The 19554-nt window shown below is 41.2% G+C and overlaps 1 protein-coding gene across 1 annotated transcript in view; it reads left to right on the top strand.

The window, feature by feature from the left end:
• LOC133377872 (translation factor Guf1, mitochondrial-like) overlaps positions 1-19554 on the top strand; it is a 30964-nt gene that overhangs the window by 3174 nt on the left and 8236 nt on the right. Inside the window, 11 exon segments of the mRNA XM_061612660.1 lie at positions 192-209; positions 2206-2336; positions 4231-4311; positions 7033-7110; positions 8701-8784; positions 10597-10661; positions 11010-11213; positions 12789-12928; positions 15103-15226; positions 15425-15557; positions 18721-18864. Coding sequence (XP_061468644.1) covers positions 192-209; positions 2206-2336; positions 4231-4311; positions 7033-7110; positions 8701-8784; positions 10597-10661; positions 11010-11213; positions 12789-12928; positions 15103-15226; positions 15425-15557; positions 18721-18864 — 1202 coding nt within the window.

The raw sequence follows: 19554 nt of genomic DNA, 5'->3' as shown, positions 1-19554 counted from the left end.
GGCTGCCATGCCAAACTTTGGAACTATAGCTTTCTTGATAGGAATGGATTAAGAAAGATAATACATAGAAATCGTTCTCTCTCTTTTTTTAATAGCCATATGCCTACGAGAATGAAATATGGCTATGCATAAATTTACAGTATTTTCTTACTCACTTGTACATTAATTATTGAGTATGTTTGACCCTTTAGGAACAATTGTCAAAGCTGACCATAATTAGGGTTGCCATATTCCAGTTCCACAAATCCGGGCAGGTTAATTTGCATATTATGCAAATTATTTGCAAATTATTTGCATATTATGCATATTATTTGCATATTAAAATTTTGATTGTCCAGTTGTTTTGTTTTTGTGCCTAGGAATTACCACCAAAAACTGGGGTGGAGAAAAACAAGAAGCCAAAATGTTAGGAAAAGGAGTCTTTCACACCACATGCTCAGTTCTAAATACTGTTGCAGTAAATTTTACAAGTTCCTCCAGTATTCCACTGGTGCAGGCACTCAGACATTCAAAGTATTTGTATGTTTCTGAGGTTTTATAAAAGCAGAGCTTTGCTTAACTCAAAATTTCTTTTCCCTTTGATCAACCACATCTACACAGGTTCCACCCTCATACTCAAAATGAAACTGGGCCTGGAAGTGTGCAACAACTCCACACATACCTTGCTAATTAGATTACCAATACCAGGATGTCTGTCTTATCGACTACTCTCCTGCTCCCCCCCCCCACCGGGCATCATGAAAGACCCAGTCCTGGGCTCAGAAAGAAAATAAATAACTGGTCCTCTTCAAAGTATTGATAAGCCTCTTGTTTTAATTGAAATAATAATTATAAATTCTTGTTCTTATCACTAATGGGAGTTAATTATCTTGCATATGCTGCTGTTGCTTCTATAGCTGTAACGGAGTGAGGTTAAAGATAAGTGAAATGCAAATAGGAAAAAAAAAACAGAAGGCAGTAACACTTTCCTAAATGTAATACCATACCAATCACAACAAGATTCCTATGAGTAAGACAAAAAATTAAGCATCTCACAACCAGTCAGGATTCCTAACCAAAAACCAAAAATATGATAAATGAAGAAATATTTATATAAGCATGACTATCAAATATATTTATTATTTACACAAACTGTAAAGAGATTTATAGTGCAATCCTAGGTTTATTTATTCAGAAGCAAGTCCCAGCATATTCAGTGGGCCTTACTCAAACAGGGACAGAAATGCAACCTCAAGTGATAAGCAACTTCATTCACACAACCCAAAATTCCGAATCATGCCACTTTACGCTGTTTTGCAACTGTTTATACTTGTTTTTATGGTTATTGGATTTTAAATGGCTTTATTTCTTGTTGTGAGCTGCCTTGGTTTCCAACCCTACCTCACAGGGGTGTTGGAAAGACTCCATACACGCACACGCACACACTGCAGATGTATAAATACATACAGCCCATATAATAGTTTATTGTCAAACCAGTTGGTCATTGCAGAAAAATCAGTATTAGTTTTAAAAAAAATCAGTATTACTTTCCTACAGAATAAAAACTGTAATACCTAAGTAAGCCCTGCCTACTTGCTTTAAAATAGGACTGGAGAAGGGGGCAGAAAGAGTTAGAACACAAACACAATTCTTTTTTACATGCACTCCAAAGTCCCATTGATTTTGAGCACATTCATAACCATGTCTACTCAAAAGTAAGTCCTATTGAATTCAATGGGATTTACTCTGGGCATATGGGATTAGCATGCTTTTACCCCCACAAAAGCAAGTATTGGGAAGGTTTTGAAAACACTGCCCAGGATCTGACTCCTGCACATAAGAGGAAAAGAAACTGAAATGTATATACTTACCCAATTTATGAGATTTCAGATAAACAGGGGGGGAAACCACCATTTTGTTTTCTAGACACTGCCTCAGGTGAATGAAACTGAAACGCAATCCCTGATTGGCTGCAATGCGGAATGGGCGGGGTTAAAGCTACGAAGCGCTATAGTACTGTATACAGTAATGTTTAAAGAAAGATTTAACAGTCGGGGGGGTGGCAGACGTTTTTATGTATATCTCGAGAACCGGACCACCTAGAAACTTAATTTTTTTAAAAAATTAAAGCTGAGAATCCGGGCCACCTAAGGGGCTAGCCGGGCGCCGGGTGGCATGCATAGAATCTGGGTAAAACCCGGCTAACCGGGCAATATGGCAACCCTAACCATAATAAGCAGGTGCTGGATAAATTGCAAGTGGAACGGGAACGAGGAATCGCTGTTAAAGCCCAGACTGCCTCTCTCATTTATAATCACAAAGGAACAAATTATCTCTTAAATCTCATTGATACGCCTGTAAGTTAATTGTTAAAAGTTGTGGAAGTAATACATATCTGACCTGTAGCGTGTTCTTTCGTTTTTTCTTTAAGCTTTTTTTTAGTGCTTTTAGATCTTTTGCATTATTGTTATTTCTTGTTACTGGTTTTACTTTGGTTTTATTCTGCTTGTGCTTTTATTCTGTTTTAGATTTTCTGTTTGTTTTCTTTGTATACTTTATGTTTTAACCTTTACATTAAGTGGCCCAGTAGCTTTGGTGGTATGTAAATAATCCTTAAATAACCATGGGCTGGAGCAAAATTTGTGGCTGTGGTCTAGGAGTTCTGAACAGGCTGTGTAGCTGGGCTCACGCAGGGATGCTGTGTTCCGATATATTAGCAGGAAGGAATCCTTTTGCACATGTGGTAGGTTGGATCAAGCTCCATTGTTACCAGACAGGAGTGAAGTAAAACTGCAATTAATCATTGGACACAGTGCAGTTGTTAAACTAATACAGTTAATTTATTCAGTAGAAGAAGCGAAGTTAATGAGCAAGTTTACAAAGATTGAGGCTGATGAGTCATCCAGAAAACTTCATCATTTGGCACAGAGACTCTTTGTTGACTCTAATGGCATCTTCAACAGAAAGTCCAAATGCAAAGCTGTACAGGCCTTAGATCCTATACTTTCCTCAGCCTTATGCCTTCTAGAAGTTTTGAACTGTAACTCCCATCAACTCCAACCAGCATGGCCAATGGTCAGGAGACATCTGGGAGCTACCAGGTTGGCTACCACAGGGTGTAACAAATTTGTGGAAGCCTGCCCAATATCCCTCTTCTAATAAAACTATCATTTTTGAACCATTTCCTCAGGAATTACGATTAACTAATGACAGGTCAAGAAGGTTTCATAATTAGTTTCCTAATGGGGGTAGGCTCTGGTTTGGATATTATGGTGACCCATTCCTCCAAGATTATGAGGATGTTGGTGATGGTGCCATTTCCTCATGTCATGGAGAGTTGTCTGTTATCTCACTGGCCTCAGGTAGCTAGATGTAGCTTCTGTTCCATCACTTCATGAATTTGTGAAATATCAGAAACTAGATTCAGGCTTTTTGGTAAGTCTGCACACAGTTGGGTAACACCACAGCTTCATGGCTCCCATCTTTCCTGACCAATGGCAATGCTGGCTGGGGCTGATGGGGATTGTGGTCCGGCGGCATCTGGGGGCGTGCTGGTTGGGAAGGGCTGCCCTAGTGTGTGCATTTTTGAATGCATTACTTGGCTCGGGAACTGCATTGCAAAATTCAGTGAAGTGTGAATTTTGAGGGAAGGCTGTCTTTCAGTTTTCGCATTGTTCTGGAAGGTGTAAACTAGGTAGGTGTGCCTTTTAATGTAAACTGAATTGAATTTTTCCAAGGCTGGGGGAAACATAATGTGGCCTTCTGCAAGGAGGCTATGAGTAGAGGGGGTGATAAGATGGCACGTCGTCCACTCTCTTCCCTATAGGGTAAGAACCAGAAGATGTTTGTCAAATATTTGTCTCTGAGCTGCTCAAGATGGGATGGGTAAAGTGGATTTCAAATGGATCTTCTCAAAACTTCTATGTATTTAAATATATCCTGCCTTTTCCAAGCAAGGTACAACAGGGATACAGTTTAAATAAGTTAAAGTTAGCCATAAACTCAGAACAACTTAAAATTAGGTTCTGTGGGATCTGCAGTTATTGGTGGTGATTTTAATGTATTAATGTCTTTATGTCTATTGTTCATTGTAATTTTATACTTCTGATTGTATGTCGCCCAGAGTGGTTGGATATCCTCCCAGATGGGCGACTAATAAATCCAATAAATAAAATAAATATCATTAACCAGATTTTGAGCTGCCAAGTCAACAATGTTCTTGAAAATCATGTATCATTTTTTCCTCCACAGGGCCATGTAGATTTTAGTTATGAAGTATCACGATCATTGTCTGCTTGTCAAGGTGTCTTGCTTGTAGTGGATGCAAATGAGGTAGGCGTTTTGAAGTACATTCCTTTGCTCCCTGCTGTATAATTGATAACGGTAAATTCTGTTTTGTGTGTACCCTTTTTTTCCCCCTGGAGCAATGAACAGTCTTCCTCTTCCAAATGGTTCAAGAAAACTTCCATCTGTCATTGTGGATAACTTTAAAAAATAATAATGGAAAAGGACAACTTAGGGGTCCATCTTAGGCAATTTGTGATCAGGAAAGATTGTATGGGATTATTGGCTTTGTAAGAGTTGGATCCTGTGTTATGTCAGAAAATATGCCTCTACAAGTGCTAGGGGTTGCACAAGTGCTAGGGATTGTAGCCTGAAATCCTAAGCACACTTACAATACAACCCTTAACAAGTCTTTTCAGATATAGGCCCCAGTGAGTTCAGTGGGACTTCCTCCCAAGTAAATGAGTATAAGATTAGAGCTCACTATGGACAAGATCCTGGAACGAGTGGTTGCTGACCAGCTCCAGGCGCTATTGGATGAAACCGATTATCTAGATCCATTTCAATCAGAGTTCAGGCCTGGTTTTGGCACTGAGACTGCCTTGGTCGCCCTGTTTGATGACCTATGTCGGGAGAGAGACAGAGGGAGTGTAACTCTGTTGATTCTCCTTGACCTCTCAGCGGCTTTTGATACCATCGACCATGGTATCCTTCTGGAGAGGCTCGCGGAGTTGGGAGTTGGAGGCACTGTGTGGCAGTGGTTCCGCTCCTACTTAGCGGGTCGTCTCCAGAAGATAGTGCTTGGGGAACATTGCTCGACACCGTGGGTTCTCCAATGTGGGGTCCCGCAGGGTTCGGTTCTGTCTCCCATGCTTGTTAACATTTATATGAAGCCACTGGGGGCGGTCATCAGGAGTTTTGGAGTGCGTTGTCATCAGTACGCTGATGACACGCAGCTCTACTTCTCCTTTACATCTTCTTCAGGTGAGGCAGTCGATGTGCTGAACCGTTGCCTGGCCGCGACAATGGACTGGATGAGAACTAACAAACTGAGACTCAATCCTGACAAGACTGAGATGCTGTTGGTGGATGGTTTCTCTGATCGGATGGTGGATATATACCCTGACATGGATGGGGTTACACTCCCCCTAAAGGAACAGGTTCGTAGTCTGGGAGTCATCTTAGACTCTTCCCTCACACTTGAGGCTCATGTAGCCTCGGTGGCCCGGAATGCGTTCTACCAGCTTCGGTTGGTAGCCCAGCTACGTCCCTATCTGAGTAAGGAGGACCTCACATCAGTGGTACATGCTATGGTAACCTCGCGTCTGGACTACTGCAATGCGCTTTACGTAGGGCTACCTTTGAAGACGGTTCGGAAGCTACAACTAGTGCAAAATGCGGCGGCCAGACTGCTAACAAGAACTAAGCGGTCTGAGCATATAACAGCTGTGCTAGCTCACCTGCACTGGCTTCCAATATGCTTCCGGGCCAGATTCAAAGTGTTGGTACTTACCTATAAAGCCTTATACGGCACGGGACCACGATATCTGTCGGAACGCCTCTCCCGATATGAACAGGCCCGTACACTACGGTCTACTATGAAGGCCCTCCTCCGGGTTCCGACCCATAGGGAAGCCCAGAGAGTGGTGACAAGATCTAGGGCCTTCTCAGTGGTGGCCCCCGAACTATGGAATAGTCTCCCCGAGGAGGTGCGCTTGGCACCGACACTATCATCTTTTCAGCGCCAAGTTAAAACCTTTCTCTTCTCTGAGGCATTTTAATTCATGTTAATTTTAAACTATTATAATCTGATTTTAGACTGTACAGTTTTTGTACAGTTTTGCATTGTGTTATATTATATTGTGTTATTTTTTATTGTATTTTTAATGTTCACCGCCCAGAGAGCTGTTGCTAGTCGGGCGGTATATAAGCTTAATTAAATAAAAATAAATAAATAAATAAATAAAATAAAATAAATAAAGCCCACTGGACACAATGAAACTTGGGGGGGGAAAGTACTGCCTTCAAGTCGATTCCAACTTATGATGACCCTATGAATAGGGTTTTCATGAGGCTGAGAGGCAGTGACTGGCCCAAGGTCACTCAGTGAGCTTCATGGCTATGTGAGGATTCGAACCCTGGTCTCCCAGGTTGTAGTCCAACACCTTAACCACTATGCCGCACTTACTTCTGAGTAAACATGCATAGGATTGTAATGTTAGGCTCTGTTGTGAAAGCTCTGTTGAGGATTTAAATCTAATTTCTGGTCAACCAAAAATAAGGTATGAAGAACCAAAATGATTGCAACATTGGTAATAATGCTACAGTGGGACTGAGTTGGATCTAATTTTTATTTATTTTATTTATTCCACTGTTAAACTGCCCTCCGTCAGTTAAAATCCCAGAGTGTTTTGCAATATGTATATGAAAAGAATAAAATTAAATTTGCCAAGCGATAAGACCATCAATAAACAATAATTACATAAGCTATTAATAAAAGTGAAGGAATAATTAAAACTGCCTTACACTGAGTCAAGCCCATTGGTTAATCTAGCTCATAACTGTCTACACTGACTGGCAGCAGCTCTCCATGTTTTCAGATGGGGTCTCTCAGCCATACTTGGAAATGCTGGGGGTTGAACTTGGACCTTCTGCATGCAAAGCATGTGCTCAGTCACTGAGCTACAACTATGTCCCTTTTCTCTGGGACAGTCTTTTGTGGGGAGAATTACATGCACAAACTCTCAAATGTTTAATACTGTTTTCTAGGGTATTCAAGCTCAAACGGTTGCAAACTTTTATCTTGCATTTGAAGCACAGCTGTCAATAATTCCTGTTATAAATAAGGTAATACTTAATAAATTAATAATTCTTCGATTAAGCTTTAAGACAGAACAATGACTTGTCCCCAGCACCCCTGAGTGCACTTGGGACAGAGGTGAGCCACAGGAGGGTAAGTTGCCGTTCTGATTGTGGGTCACCTCTGTGGTTTTCTCTTCACTGATTTAAGTTTGTCTGTCTGTGTTTATAAACTATTATTACTTCTAAGGCTTTCCTATTTCTTCTCCCAATTTTGTTTATTTATTTGCAAAAATTTCTATACCTGCTAACATTAAGAAGAAAAATATCATGACAGTGTACAGCATGAAATACATCACAAATCTGTAGGTCAGACTGATACAGCCCAGCTACGTCCCTATCTGAGTAAGGAGGACCTCACATCAGTGGTACATGCTATGGTAACCTCGTGTCTGGACTACTGCAATGCGCTTTACGTAGGGCTACCTTTGAAGACGATTCGGAAGCTACAGCTAGTGCAAAATGCGGTGGCCAGACTCTTCTCTGAGGCATTTTAATTCCTGTTAATTCTAAATTATTATATTTTGATTTTAGACTGTACAGTTTTTTGTACAGTTTTGTATTGTGATATACTGCATTGTGTTGTTTTTATTGTATTTTTAATGTTCACCGCCCAGAGAGCTGTTGCTAGTCGGGCGGTATATAAGCTTAATAAAATAAATAAATAATAAACATCAACATAGCTGGATCATACCTCAGGAAAAGCCTGGGTGAACAGATGAGTATTAAGCAGGCGCCCAAATGCCAATACTGAAGGTATTCTGATAGTCATTCAAAGCTCATTCCAAAGGACAGGTGCTGCCACACTAGTGGCTCTTGTCTTAGTGGGCATAAGATGAATCTTATGGCACTACTAAGCTTCTTACTCTTTACACTGCTGAATTTAATCTTCTGGTTCGGCATCCTATTTCCTTAGCACTGTTTTATCCTTGACCGTGCAAGCGGCAGTTCTGGGAGCAAGCCTCACTGAAAACATTGACACTTACTTCCAAGAAATCAAGCATAGGGTTATGTGTCTTGGCTGGCTTCTCCCTGTGCTTAGAACTCTCTGCCTCCTATTTCCTCTTCCTTTTTTTCAGTAGAACAACAGAATTAGAAACCTGTTTATTTCTTCTATGTTCTCTTAAGCTGTTCTAGCTTTTGATTCAGAATCTGTATTTCCTTATGTTTGCTTGATTTCCCTTTTTTGCGTCACCTGCCTTACTCTTCCCTTTGTATCAGTTGATTTTAGATGGTGAACCTGCAGGCCGGGGATTTGTCTTTTAAAAAATGTTTTGTACATTATCTAGTAATTTTATGTGCTTTGTATGTAAAATATGATGATGCTGAACCAACTGTTTCCAATTTCACATAGTTGCTCTAAGTAGACACCCCCTCCTTGACTGCAGAACACTAGTTTAACAAAGACATAGAAAGTTCCCAGGTTGCTAGTAAAATATGGAAAAACGAATATGTAACTATAGCACACATTTTTAAAACACCAGTGAATATGGCTGCCTTCTCTCATTTTTTTGCTCCAATAGGATTTGTTTATTGTCCTAATCATTTAGCTGCTGTAACAGTAACTTTGTTTTGCAGATTGATCTAAAGAATGCAGATCCCGAGAGAGTGGAAAATCAAATTGAAACAGTATTTGATATCCCCAAAGGAGACTGTATTAGGGTAAGACACCATTTTATAAATGTGTGTTTTGTTGATAAACCTCTTCAACAGGGACACTTACAGGTTATTTTTACTAAACAGTTATATTCTTACAGCACACTCTTACGCATTACAGTAGGGCCCCACTCATACAGCGGGTTACATTCCGGACCCCCGCTGTAAAACGGAATGCATTGAGTAACATTGACCAAAATAGCGCCTGATGACCAAAAAACACCGTAAAAGCAGAACAAGCGCCGTAGGAGTGGGGCCTTTCTGCAATTGACAACCGTTGCATTAGCGGAACGCTGTAAAGCGAAGCACCGTAAAGCGGGGCCCTACTGTATTTACTCAGAGTCAGTGAAACTTAGTCCCAAGTAAGTGTGTGCACACTCTTTGTCATAAATTCTATCCAGTAATAGAAGACCCATACACAGGAGTAAACTTCTGCACGTAAGGTGACTTCTTGGCTGTATAGGGTAAAACATCATTGCCTCTATCATCCAAGGTCAAGCTGATCATTGCTAGGAATGGGTCCGTGTGCAAAATTCCTAATACATGGTTGGTATGATAATCTTTTATATTACTGATCACTTCTTTGTCAGGGGGATAGAATATAGTGGATTGTTACTGTCAAAGCTGATTACACTGATGATCTGTTTGGTGATCCTTGTACGCATTGGTGTGCTTGGATCTGTGGACTGAATCCATGGGTTGTAGTCCATTACATATTTACATATGTTTAAATATCATATTGCTCTTCTGTAGTTCATTTGCAATAATTACAGCATCTGAGACTCAATTAAATAGGAACGTAGGAAGTTCCTTGATAGTGAATCAGACCGCTGATTCACCTAATTCAGTATTTTGAGAGCTGCTGTCAGTGTACACGAGTTCTCCAGATGAGCGTTTTCAGATGTCAGATATGGATCCTAGGATCTTCTGCATGCAAAACACATACTCTACATTGAGCTGTGGCCCTTTCACTACTTGAAAAGTGCAATTTTTTTTACAGTGTCAAATTTTCCTGTTTATTATTAGAAGAGGATTAAAATGTTTGAAATGAGCTTTTTTACTACACAAAGACTGTCCTTTCTTGTTATCCAATATGTCCAAATAAAGTAGCATTGGGGGAACTACCACAGCTGTAATTAGGCTCATCAGGCCTCCTTGTTTAGCCTGCAAGGCCATTTTAGCCAGGCCACACCCTCCTGACACTCATTTGACATCATATGGTCATCAGATGCATGACAAGTAAAGCTGTGGCTGCAAATGAATAAACTAGAACTTTGGGATTGTTTCTTTTCAACCGTATCTTGTATTCAGTGTTGAAATCTGGCATCCAGTGAAAGCCATGCTGCTTTCAGCAGGGATCAGATCAGCACCTGACTTCATATGACATCGGGTGATTGACATAAGGGGGGTCCTGCCCACCTGTCAAGGCAGCCAGTGGAAGGTTGGTTTTGGATCCAGCCCTTCCTCCAGAGTGAAGTATATTACTTCCTCCTTCTGTGGAGTGAATTGTTAAAGTCATTGAATAAATACAATTGCTTAATACCAGGTGCTGTAGGCTTAGAGGAAGGCAGTGGTAAACCACCTCTGAATACCTCTTACCATGAAAACCCTATGAATATATCCAAAAAAGATCGCCATAAGTCATGATCGACTTGAAAGCATATAACAACAGCAACTATTCACTGTAAAGCATTTTTAAAATACAACTGGGCATCATGCGTGAAACATAATATGTAAATATGACACTTGCAGCTTATTAGTGGGCTTCAATAGCATTCTCTTGAAATAAGGTCAACTTTCATTTTTAATTTACTTTAGATTTCTGCTAAACTGGGAACAAATATTGAAAGAATACTTCAGGAAGTTATCGAAAGAATCCCTCCGTAAGTTTTCTTTTCTTTTCTGACATCTTATATACTCTGGAGAATAGTCTGTCTTGCAGTTAGGCCTAGCCTTTTACTTGAGCCAAGTATATGTTGCCATCTGAATCTCTTTAATAATATCCCTAATTTGATGAGATAATATTAGTAGATTCGGCTGGTAAATAAGATGTGATGAAAAATCAGGATATGGAGAGGCTTAAACATTTCAGTTTCTGTCTGCCAATCATATTACTACTTGCTGCGTTAACTGGAACTGTTGTTATGCAAGCACTTTGAAAATGTATGTCTGGTACTCAAAAGTAACTCTCAGCAAGTATTATATATTTCTTTCTTTCTTTCTTATAACAGGCCCAGAGCTAGCACACGTGACCCATTGAAGGCTTTGGTGTTCGACTCTACCTTTGATCACTACAGGGGTGTGATTGCCAACATAGCATTGTTTGGTGGAGAGGTTCATAAAGGCCATAGGATAACATCAGCTCATACAAAAAAGGTTTATGAAGTTAATGAAGTGGGAATTCTGACACCCAATGAGCAGCCAACACATACATTGTAAGTGTAAAGTTTTTGAAATAAACCAGAAAGTGTTATTTGTGAGGCCTTTGGTGATGTCTTGATCCTTGTTCCTGTGGCTGCCATGCCAGCAGCAGTAAGGCTGATTTTCCTTCAACTTTGCATTTTCCTTTGACATGTAGGGCAAAATATGGAGCGGAGGCAGTTTCTTGTTAAGACCAGCAGATGAAATTGGCTTAATGGCATTTAGAAACTGCTTCTTGGTGCCTCTGGACAAAAGACTATCTGCTGGTCATTGAAATGAATATTTCAGGCAACAATAAAATGCTCATATTTCACTTTATTTGCAAAAGCTGTGTAGCAGTTGTATAAAGATTGTAGCCAACTAGCATGGGGGAATTGATGTAATTGTAGGCAGTTGATTATGTATATCCAAATTGCTAAATAGCTTATTCTGTCAAGAGAAAGGTTTGAAATATTTAATATTCTCCTATTCTGTATCTGTGTAAGAGTGTCATCTTGCTGGAGGGGCAGGCCTCATCTCCATGGAAACATGGAGGGGAAGAAGCAAAGCGGGGATGTGGTCTCTGAACTATGTCTGTCCAAACTCTAACAATACTGTAATCCTCTCCTGCCCTGGTGTAGCAGTGCAGATGGGGAGGGGCATGAAAGGGAAAAAGTGGCATTTTAAAACAGGAGAGGTCTGAGTGGATTGGGAAGGAAGGAATACTAAGGATTTTTTTTGAGTTTTAAAAAGGAGAGATAGAGAAGATGGGTACAACACAGAAAATAATAAGGGTACAACAGAGCCTTTCCCAGCTCCCTTCTTAGTGCAGTAAAACCTCTCCTGTTTAAAACCAACATGTTTTCCCTCTCTTGTTCCTCCATCCCTGTTTTACTTAAACCTCTTCTGTTGTTTAAAGCCAACACTTCCCCCCTCTCAATTGTCCGCCATTCCAGTTTTACTCAAACTTCTCTTGTTGTTTAAAATGGAATGTGTGTGCAAAGGGGACTGCAAGAATAGGAGGGGAGAAGGCGTGGTCCATGTGCAAGGGGGAGTTGAGAAGATGAAGGAGGAGGAGGAGGAGGGAGGAAAAAAGATTCAAGGTGAAAACTGTGTGTGTGCAAAGGGAGGAGGAGGCATGGAAATGGGTCTGTTTGCTAGGGGGAGTTGAGAAAAGGGAGGAGGAGCAAAGAAAAGGGTGAAGATGAAAACGGGGGGCAAAGGTGAAAACAGGTACAAAAGAAGAGGGGGTGGCTTCATAATTGGGCAGAAGGTGAAAAGGGTTCTTAGTTGCAATGTGGGAGAAGGAAGATGTAAAAGGTTACCATGTGTGGGTGGTCTGTGTGCAAGGGGGTACAACATAGAAGCGGGGAGGAATGGACTTGTGGATGAAAGGGAAAACAGGTGCAAAGTAGGTCTGCAGAGTAGACAAGGGAAGTGGCTTCAGAAATGAGGTTGGGAAGGTGAAAAGAGCTTAGTAGTTGCATGGAGTGGGAAGGGGAAGCTCTGCGGGGCTACCATGGCGGGCGTGGTGGGGGGTTGGTGAGCAGAGCAAGCAGGGGCACAGCCCCAAGTAATGCATATTTCTGCGTGATGCCAATTTCATTTAGATATGCTGGCCAGGTTGGCTATCTCATTGCTGGAATGAAAGAAGCCACAGAAGCCCAAATAGGCGATACAATCTATTTGCATAACCAGCCAGTGGAGCCATTGCCCGGGTTTAAATCAGCAAAACCAATGGTCTTTGCAGGTGAGGTGCACATATTCAAAAGATGGGAAGTAGTTCAAAGCATACTAATATTGGAAGGTGCTCAGGTGCATTAAGGGATCCTTGTTACTGTGGCCTGACTCTGCTGTTGCTGCTGCAGTAACATCTGAATCAGCACAAATTAGCCTGCTGTCAAAACCAGTAATTTATTTAGGCCACTTTTATGCCATCTTGAGATGACATTCCTACCTAACCTCCCTTTTCTTCACTGGCTTGGAAGAGATAATATAGGATCTAAAGATGCTATTTATGTATCCCCCGGCAGGAGTGGAACTGAGATGTGGGGTGGAGAACATGCAGGATGCATAACCTGGATTGACAGAAGGGCACACTTTCATTGGATACAGCTTCACAGTGGCAAGGCATAGTATACTGGCAAGGATCCTGTTTCTGATAAGGCACATGCTGTTGGAATTACTGTGGACCAGCCTGACTGCTGGCTCCCATTGGGAAGTGAAGAGGCCACCACAGCTGACAGCTTTAGCTCTTCCCATGGCTGTTGCTCTGCCACCAGGGGGTGCAGCAATGATGTCAGCCTGTGAAATGGGCTGGTCCGTGCCCTGTAACCCTAAGGCCTCTGAAGGGATTCATCCTCATGTGAGGGAGTAAGGAGCCCACTGGCACATCCTCTCAACTGAGGATCTCTAGTGCCATGTGTCAGATGCCACAGCAGTTGTGACAAACATTTTAACATTCCCACAGGGGCAATATCAACCATATGCAGAAGAGATTGCTAAGTGGAAGGCAAAAAACTGATGAGCAGGACTGTCAAAAGTGATCTTGGGTAAAATTATCCACCCTGTTAATCAGTAGTTAATGCTGGGTCCATGGCTGTCTGAAACAATAGTTAAGGCTCTGTCTTAGTAAGGAAAATGTAGAAAGAGGGTGAGATGTCTGGTTAGGCCAAGAACACTGTGGCTAGGTATGTGTCTTTATATCTCTGATAAAGTTCTGCTTCTGGTCCATCCAGGTCAAATGTATGTCCCTCCCTATTCTTCCCTGGCTTGGAAGTGTGAGAATATAGGATCCAAAGATTAACGCTCTTCCCCATTGAGAGCATTTGCAAGTAGGGAACTTTAAAAGAAAAAAATGTGTTCCAAGACAAAAGTCTCAGTGGAAAGCTCTTTATCAAGTTCTGATGGAGTTTAAACGATCCATCATGTTTGGCTTTTGATCAAGCATCAGTGACCTTGTGCTGTAATGCAAGTACATTCAAATAATATCTAGAGGGATACCCTTGTCTCGTTGACTGTGCTTTCATTTTGTGTTTATGGTGGATTCCTCTAAATTATGTGAGGTGATGCTTTGGTGCCTGTGAAGATCGTTGCTTATTACCACAGTGACTTGGGACAGGTGGAAAGACCAGTGATGTTTGTATAGCCTTTTGAATAATTTTGTTGTAAACCGCCCAGAGAGCTTCGGCTATGGGGCGGTATACAAGTATAATGAATGAATGAATGAATGAATGAATGAATGAATGAATGAATGAATGGGTCTTTTCACAATTATTCAGAGCCGGTTTTACTTTATCAGATTTCATTTCAACAAATGATTTTAACACATGGGAGGGTCATTAAAACATTTCAGCTAGTTTATTCCAATGGAAATTTTTCAGGGGGAGAAATTTTTTAAGAACACTTTTTATGGGTTGTATCCAAGGGTTGCATGAGCAGAAGGCAGCTCATGCAACTAATCTTTTTCTACTTCCCTGCAGCCCCCTGTACTCTGGGTTGGGGGGGCTGCATAGCGGGGGTTGTGTCATATGGGGCTGCAAGAGGGAAATCACCCCCAAACAGGTGGATCTTGCTCTAGAGAGAACAATTTCCCTCTCCCGCTGTAGCCCCACATGACGCAGCCCTCACTTTTCAGGCCCCAATCCTCTGGAGAGGTTCTTCGGCAATACTGGCTCCTGCGGAGGGAGGAGAAAGGTCAGTTGTGCAAGCTGCCTGCTCCGACGCCATGGTTCAATACAGCACTCTGTGAAACACGCCTAAATCTTGATAGTTTTAAAACCTGGCATGTTATTTGTGGGCTGGAATTGAAACAGGCATGTCATCTGTAGAGAGAAGTTTTAAGTGACTCCAAAGAAAGTGCTGAATAAAGTGGATGTGGATATTGATCAGCCACTTTTATTAAAGTTCTCTGTGTATTGACAGGAATGTATCCAGTAGACCAGTCGGAATATAGTAACCTGAAAAGTGCTGTAGAGAAACTGACCCTTAATGACTCCAGTGTTACTGTTCACCACGATACTAACCTTGCCTTGGGAGCTGGATGGAGGTGAGCCTTACTGTATTCAGTCTGTCGCTTCGGGTTTCATCTTTGGGGAGTATTTGTGATGTGATCATCTTTAGCGCAATGCAGCATGAACAACCTCTCTTCATTTGGCTAGGAAGTTTAATCTTTGTGGGAAATTATTTTTTACTGCTATGTAATTGACAATAAAGATTGAATGCAGTGTAAATGTTGTATTTACAGGTTGGGTTTTCTTGCCCTTTTACATATGGGAGTTTTTAATCAGCGTTTGGAGCAAGAATACAATGCGTCTGTCATTTTGACAGCACCCACCGTGCCCTATAAAGCTGTTGTTTCATCAGCAAAGTTGATAAAGGTGATGTATTGTTTTTATCTTGTACGTCGCCCAGAGTGGCTGGACATCCAGCCAGATGGGCGACTAATAAATTTAATATTATTATTATTATTATGTAGGGCTTTGTTTTTGGTTTTGAAGGCTAAAGCAGGAGAGGGGTGTGGGACACTCCGGATGTTGCAGGACTATAACTCCTATCGTCCCTAACCACTGTCCGTACTTGCTAGGACTGATGGGGAGTTGGAGTCGATAACATCTGGAGGGCCACAATTCCTCATCCCCTGGTATAAAGAAAAGAATAAGTGATACATGCCACACAGGCTTGATAGGTAAATTGTTGCTGAAATAATTGGAATTAAGCAAGTAAATCTCAAGAGGCACACTTCAGATGCCATGTTGGGCCAATTGCCAAAACATGTTTTTGATTATCAGGAGCATCTTGCAGGCTCATATCTCCCATTTCTCCCTTCCATGGTTAGCATTAACTGCGTTCTAACTGGTACCGTTGTATTTTCTGCTAACTTTCCATTCAGTGTCTGGTTTAAGAACATAAGAACATAAGAAGAGCCTGCTGGATCAGGCCAGTGGCCCATCTAGTCCAGCATCCTGTTCTCACAGTGGCCAACCAGGTTTAAAGACTAGCTGTGATCAGCAATAACTGTGGTTATACTGATTCAAGCATAATGCTAAAGCTAACATTAACCAGGGAAAGAAGTGGAAAGGAGCGTGTGAGCCTGATGTGAGCCTGATGAACAATGGCAAAATAAGTGAGCCTGCAGAGCGCTTCAGATTGCTCGACTGTGGTTTGTTGATGGTAGTGTGACATGCTGGTTTTTTCCTTTTGTTCAACAAACATCTACATTTTGTTAATTAACTGGCACTAGTGATGAGCTTCTGCAATTTTATCTGTCTTTGAATCCAATTCAATATATTCTTAATCTGTCTCTTTTCTTAGTTGTCTCATTTTTAGGAGCCCATCTGGCTTCAACTAGAAGTCAGTTAGTTAGTGTTTGCAGTCTCCATGCTGTGGAAAACGTTTCTGCAGAGATGCAGCAGGCGTCCTCGCTGCTAAATTTTAGGCGTTATCCTGAAGACTTTTTATGCCAACAAGCTTATTCAGTTGTTTAAATTTTCTTATGATGAGCCAGTTGTGTTTATGATTTTGTATTGTTTTTATAATATTTCTATGTCCTCCTGTATTTGAATACATGGCTGTATAGCACCTTGATAGTTTATGAGCGGACGGTTTATAAATATTTTTATAAATAAATGAAATAAGCAGCACATAGGTTTTGATTATTGGATTCTTAGTTTTAGGAGTTTGAATAATTACAAATGGACCTGCAACAAAATGCTACAGTATATCTTCACCCCCTAATAGGAGTTATTAACCAGAGTGCAAGTCAGCCTCTTTGCCATACATTACATCAGGATATTATAAGCCAGGGGTACCCAAACTGTGGTCTGTGGACCACCAGGAATCTGCAAATCTTCCTGGTGAAGGAATCTTCATTCAGGTGGTCTCCGGTATGTATGTGGATTTGTGGCTGAAGACAGGAGATGGCACAGCTATCACATTAAATATTTATATTGATTTTTAATTGTATTTTTACTGCTTTTATTTCTTATATATTGTGGTTTCTATCCAGTGCTACTCCTACCCAGGGTAGACCCGTTGAAATTCATGAACCTAAGGTAGTCATCTTCATTAACTTCAGTATGTCTCCTCTTGAGTAGGACTAGCCCTATAGGATTTCGGCCCAGTTTATCTGAAGGAGCGCCTCCAGCGTCACCAATTATGCCGCCGGACAAGATCAGCCACACAAGACCTCCTCTCGGTCCCACCGGTTAAAACAGCTAGGCTGGTGCGGACCAGAGAGAGGGCATTTTCGATTGTGGCCCCCACCCTCTGGAATTCCCTTCCTTTCGACCTTCGCCATGCCCCCTCCTTGATAGGTTTCCGCCGAGCCTTGAAGACCTGGCTGTTCAGGCAGGCCTACGGGATCGCTGGGGTGGGTTAGTTTTTAATGTTGTTGATTAATGGAAGAGGGGTGATTAGTTGATTATTGAGTGTGGTTTGTACTGGTTTTATATTGTATTTTATTTTATTATGTCAATGTACGTCGCCTAGAGTGGCCGTTAATTCGGCCAGATAGGCGACTCAAAAATAGAATTTTATTATTATTATTATTATTATTATTATTAGTCTTGGATACAACCCTGTATTTTATAAAATGCATATATAAGAAATAAAAGAAGCGATAAAAGTACAGTTCAAAATCATACAGCATCTAGCAGAGTGTATTACAATTGCAACAATAAGCAGAAAAATAATCAAGTGGTCTGCCAAGACCCCTAGCAGTTTTCAAGTTATTCGTGTGTGTGTGTGTGTGTGGAGTTTGAAGACCGCTGCTATAAGCTTCAGGGGCTCAAGCAAGCCAGTTCAGCCTCCCCACACTTTTTCCTTTCCAGCTGACATACAATGTTTTGTGGCAACTGTTGAGCACTGAGCATGCTTAGTCCTCACTGGGCTGTTTTTTTATTTTGGGGTGTTTTATTTTGCTGGTTTGGTTTTTTTACGTTTTTGTTATTCTGCAAACCTCAGGGTTCCTCCAGATTGTGGCCCTGTCTTGGATATGTTTCTGTCACACAAGGTGCTGAGTTTGCTATAAGGAGTGATATCCTAAATACTTCTAGTCCAACGTGTGCTTTCACAGAAGAGGCTGCTCACTGCATTTCTTTGTGAATCATCTTCCAATAAGCCTTTATTCAAGACAGATAATTCTGACCTGCTCTGCTCTGGTTGCGATTAAATCTTGCAGAGACCCAGAGAACAATAGAACTACAGAGAACTATACCCAGAGAACTATAGCAGTGTTGGTTGACTGTTGTGTTTCTGCATGAGTCACTGGCTCTGGGCTTGCCTCACTCAGAAAGGAGGGAGTGGACATTTCTAGCCCTAGAAGGATAAGAACTAATGTCTGGGGATAGACAGTTCTTTCCATTACACATGCTAAAATAAAACCTTTGGAGATGTAGAAGTAATATGCCTCCAATTTGAACTCAAGAATAAGTGCCATTTCAAAATCATGACAAAAGAGTTGAGGGATTCACTTTTGCTAGCCTGAATAATATGTTGCAAAATACTTTCTCTCATACCCCCCAGGCCGCTTTTTTTGTTTAGGAATATGGGCAAGAGGAGATCACCATAATTAATCCTTCTGAGTTTCCTGACAAGTCAACAGTGGTGGAATATTTGGAACCTACCATTTTGGGCACCATCATAGCACCCGATGAATATATTGGGAAAATAATAAGCCTTTGCCAGGTTGGTTTATCATTTTAAAGCTTGTGTCTGCTGTCTGCCTTCAGGGTTGAGAACATTAACAAATTAAATGAGGCAGTTTTAATTTGAATGAACCAGTCTGGTGGTTTTCATACTTTTAGGGAACAACTTCTCTTCTGAAGAACCTCACATATTGCAGAAGATTCTGGGGCATTGACTTGGTTTACATGGGATGCTGGCCAGGTATCTTGACCCTCATTGTCACCTGTGTGAACACTGAGTATGTGCCCAAGAACACACCTAGCACTTCCCTGCACCTGTGCAGTACAGCGAATGTCAGTGGTGATGGGCAAACTTTTCAGAAAACCCCAGGTTCCCCCAAGAGAGTTTGAAAAACCAGGACCTTCAGTGTTTTTAATTCAGGCAAGCACATTGACATGGACTAAATCATAATAAATAATAATAATGTTTTTGAGTGTTCAGAGCATGTTTTATCCCAGTAATCCTTTTTGCAATCCTGGGAGGCAGTATCATTACAGATCAGAAATCGAGCTGAAAGAACAGTAACTTGCCTAAGGCCACATTGTGACTGTGATGAAATTTCAGTTGACAACTTCCGAGCTCTCATAGCTCAGACTCTAAGCTAATATAGTCTCTTCAAAGAAAATTTTTTTCCTTTGTAAATTGGGAGAGGAAGTTACATGTATTGGGATACTATAATTATTTACTTAA

This window comes from Rhineura floridana, chromosome 2 (assembly GCF_030035675.1).
Source record: "Rhineura floridana isolate rRhiFlo1 chromosome 2, rRhiFlo1.hap2, whole genome shotgun sequence".
Classification (NCBI taxonomy): Eukaryota; Metazoa; Chordata; class Lepidosauria; order Squamata; family Rhineuridae; genus Rhineura; species Rhineura floridana.
Note: the sequence above shows the minus strand (reverse complement) of the source record. Positions and strands in the feature narration are given on the sequence as shown.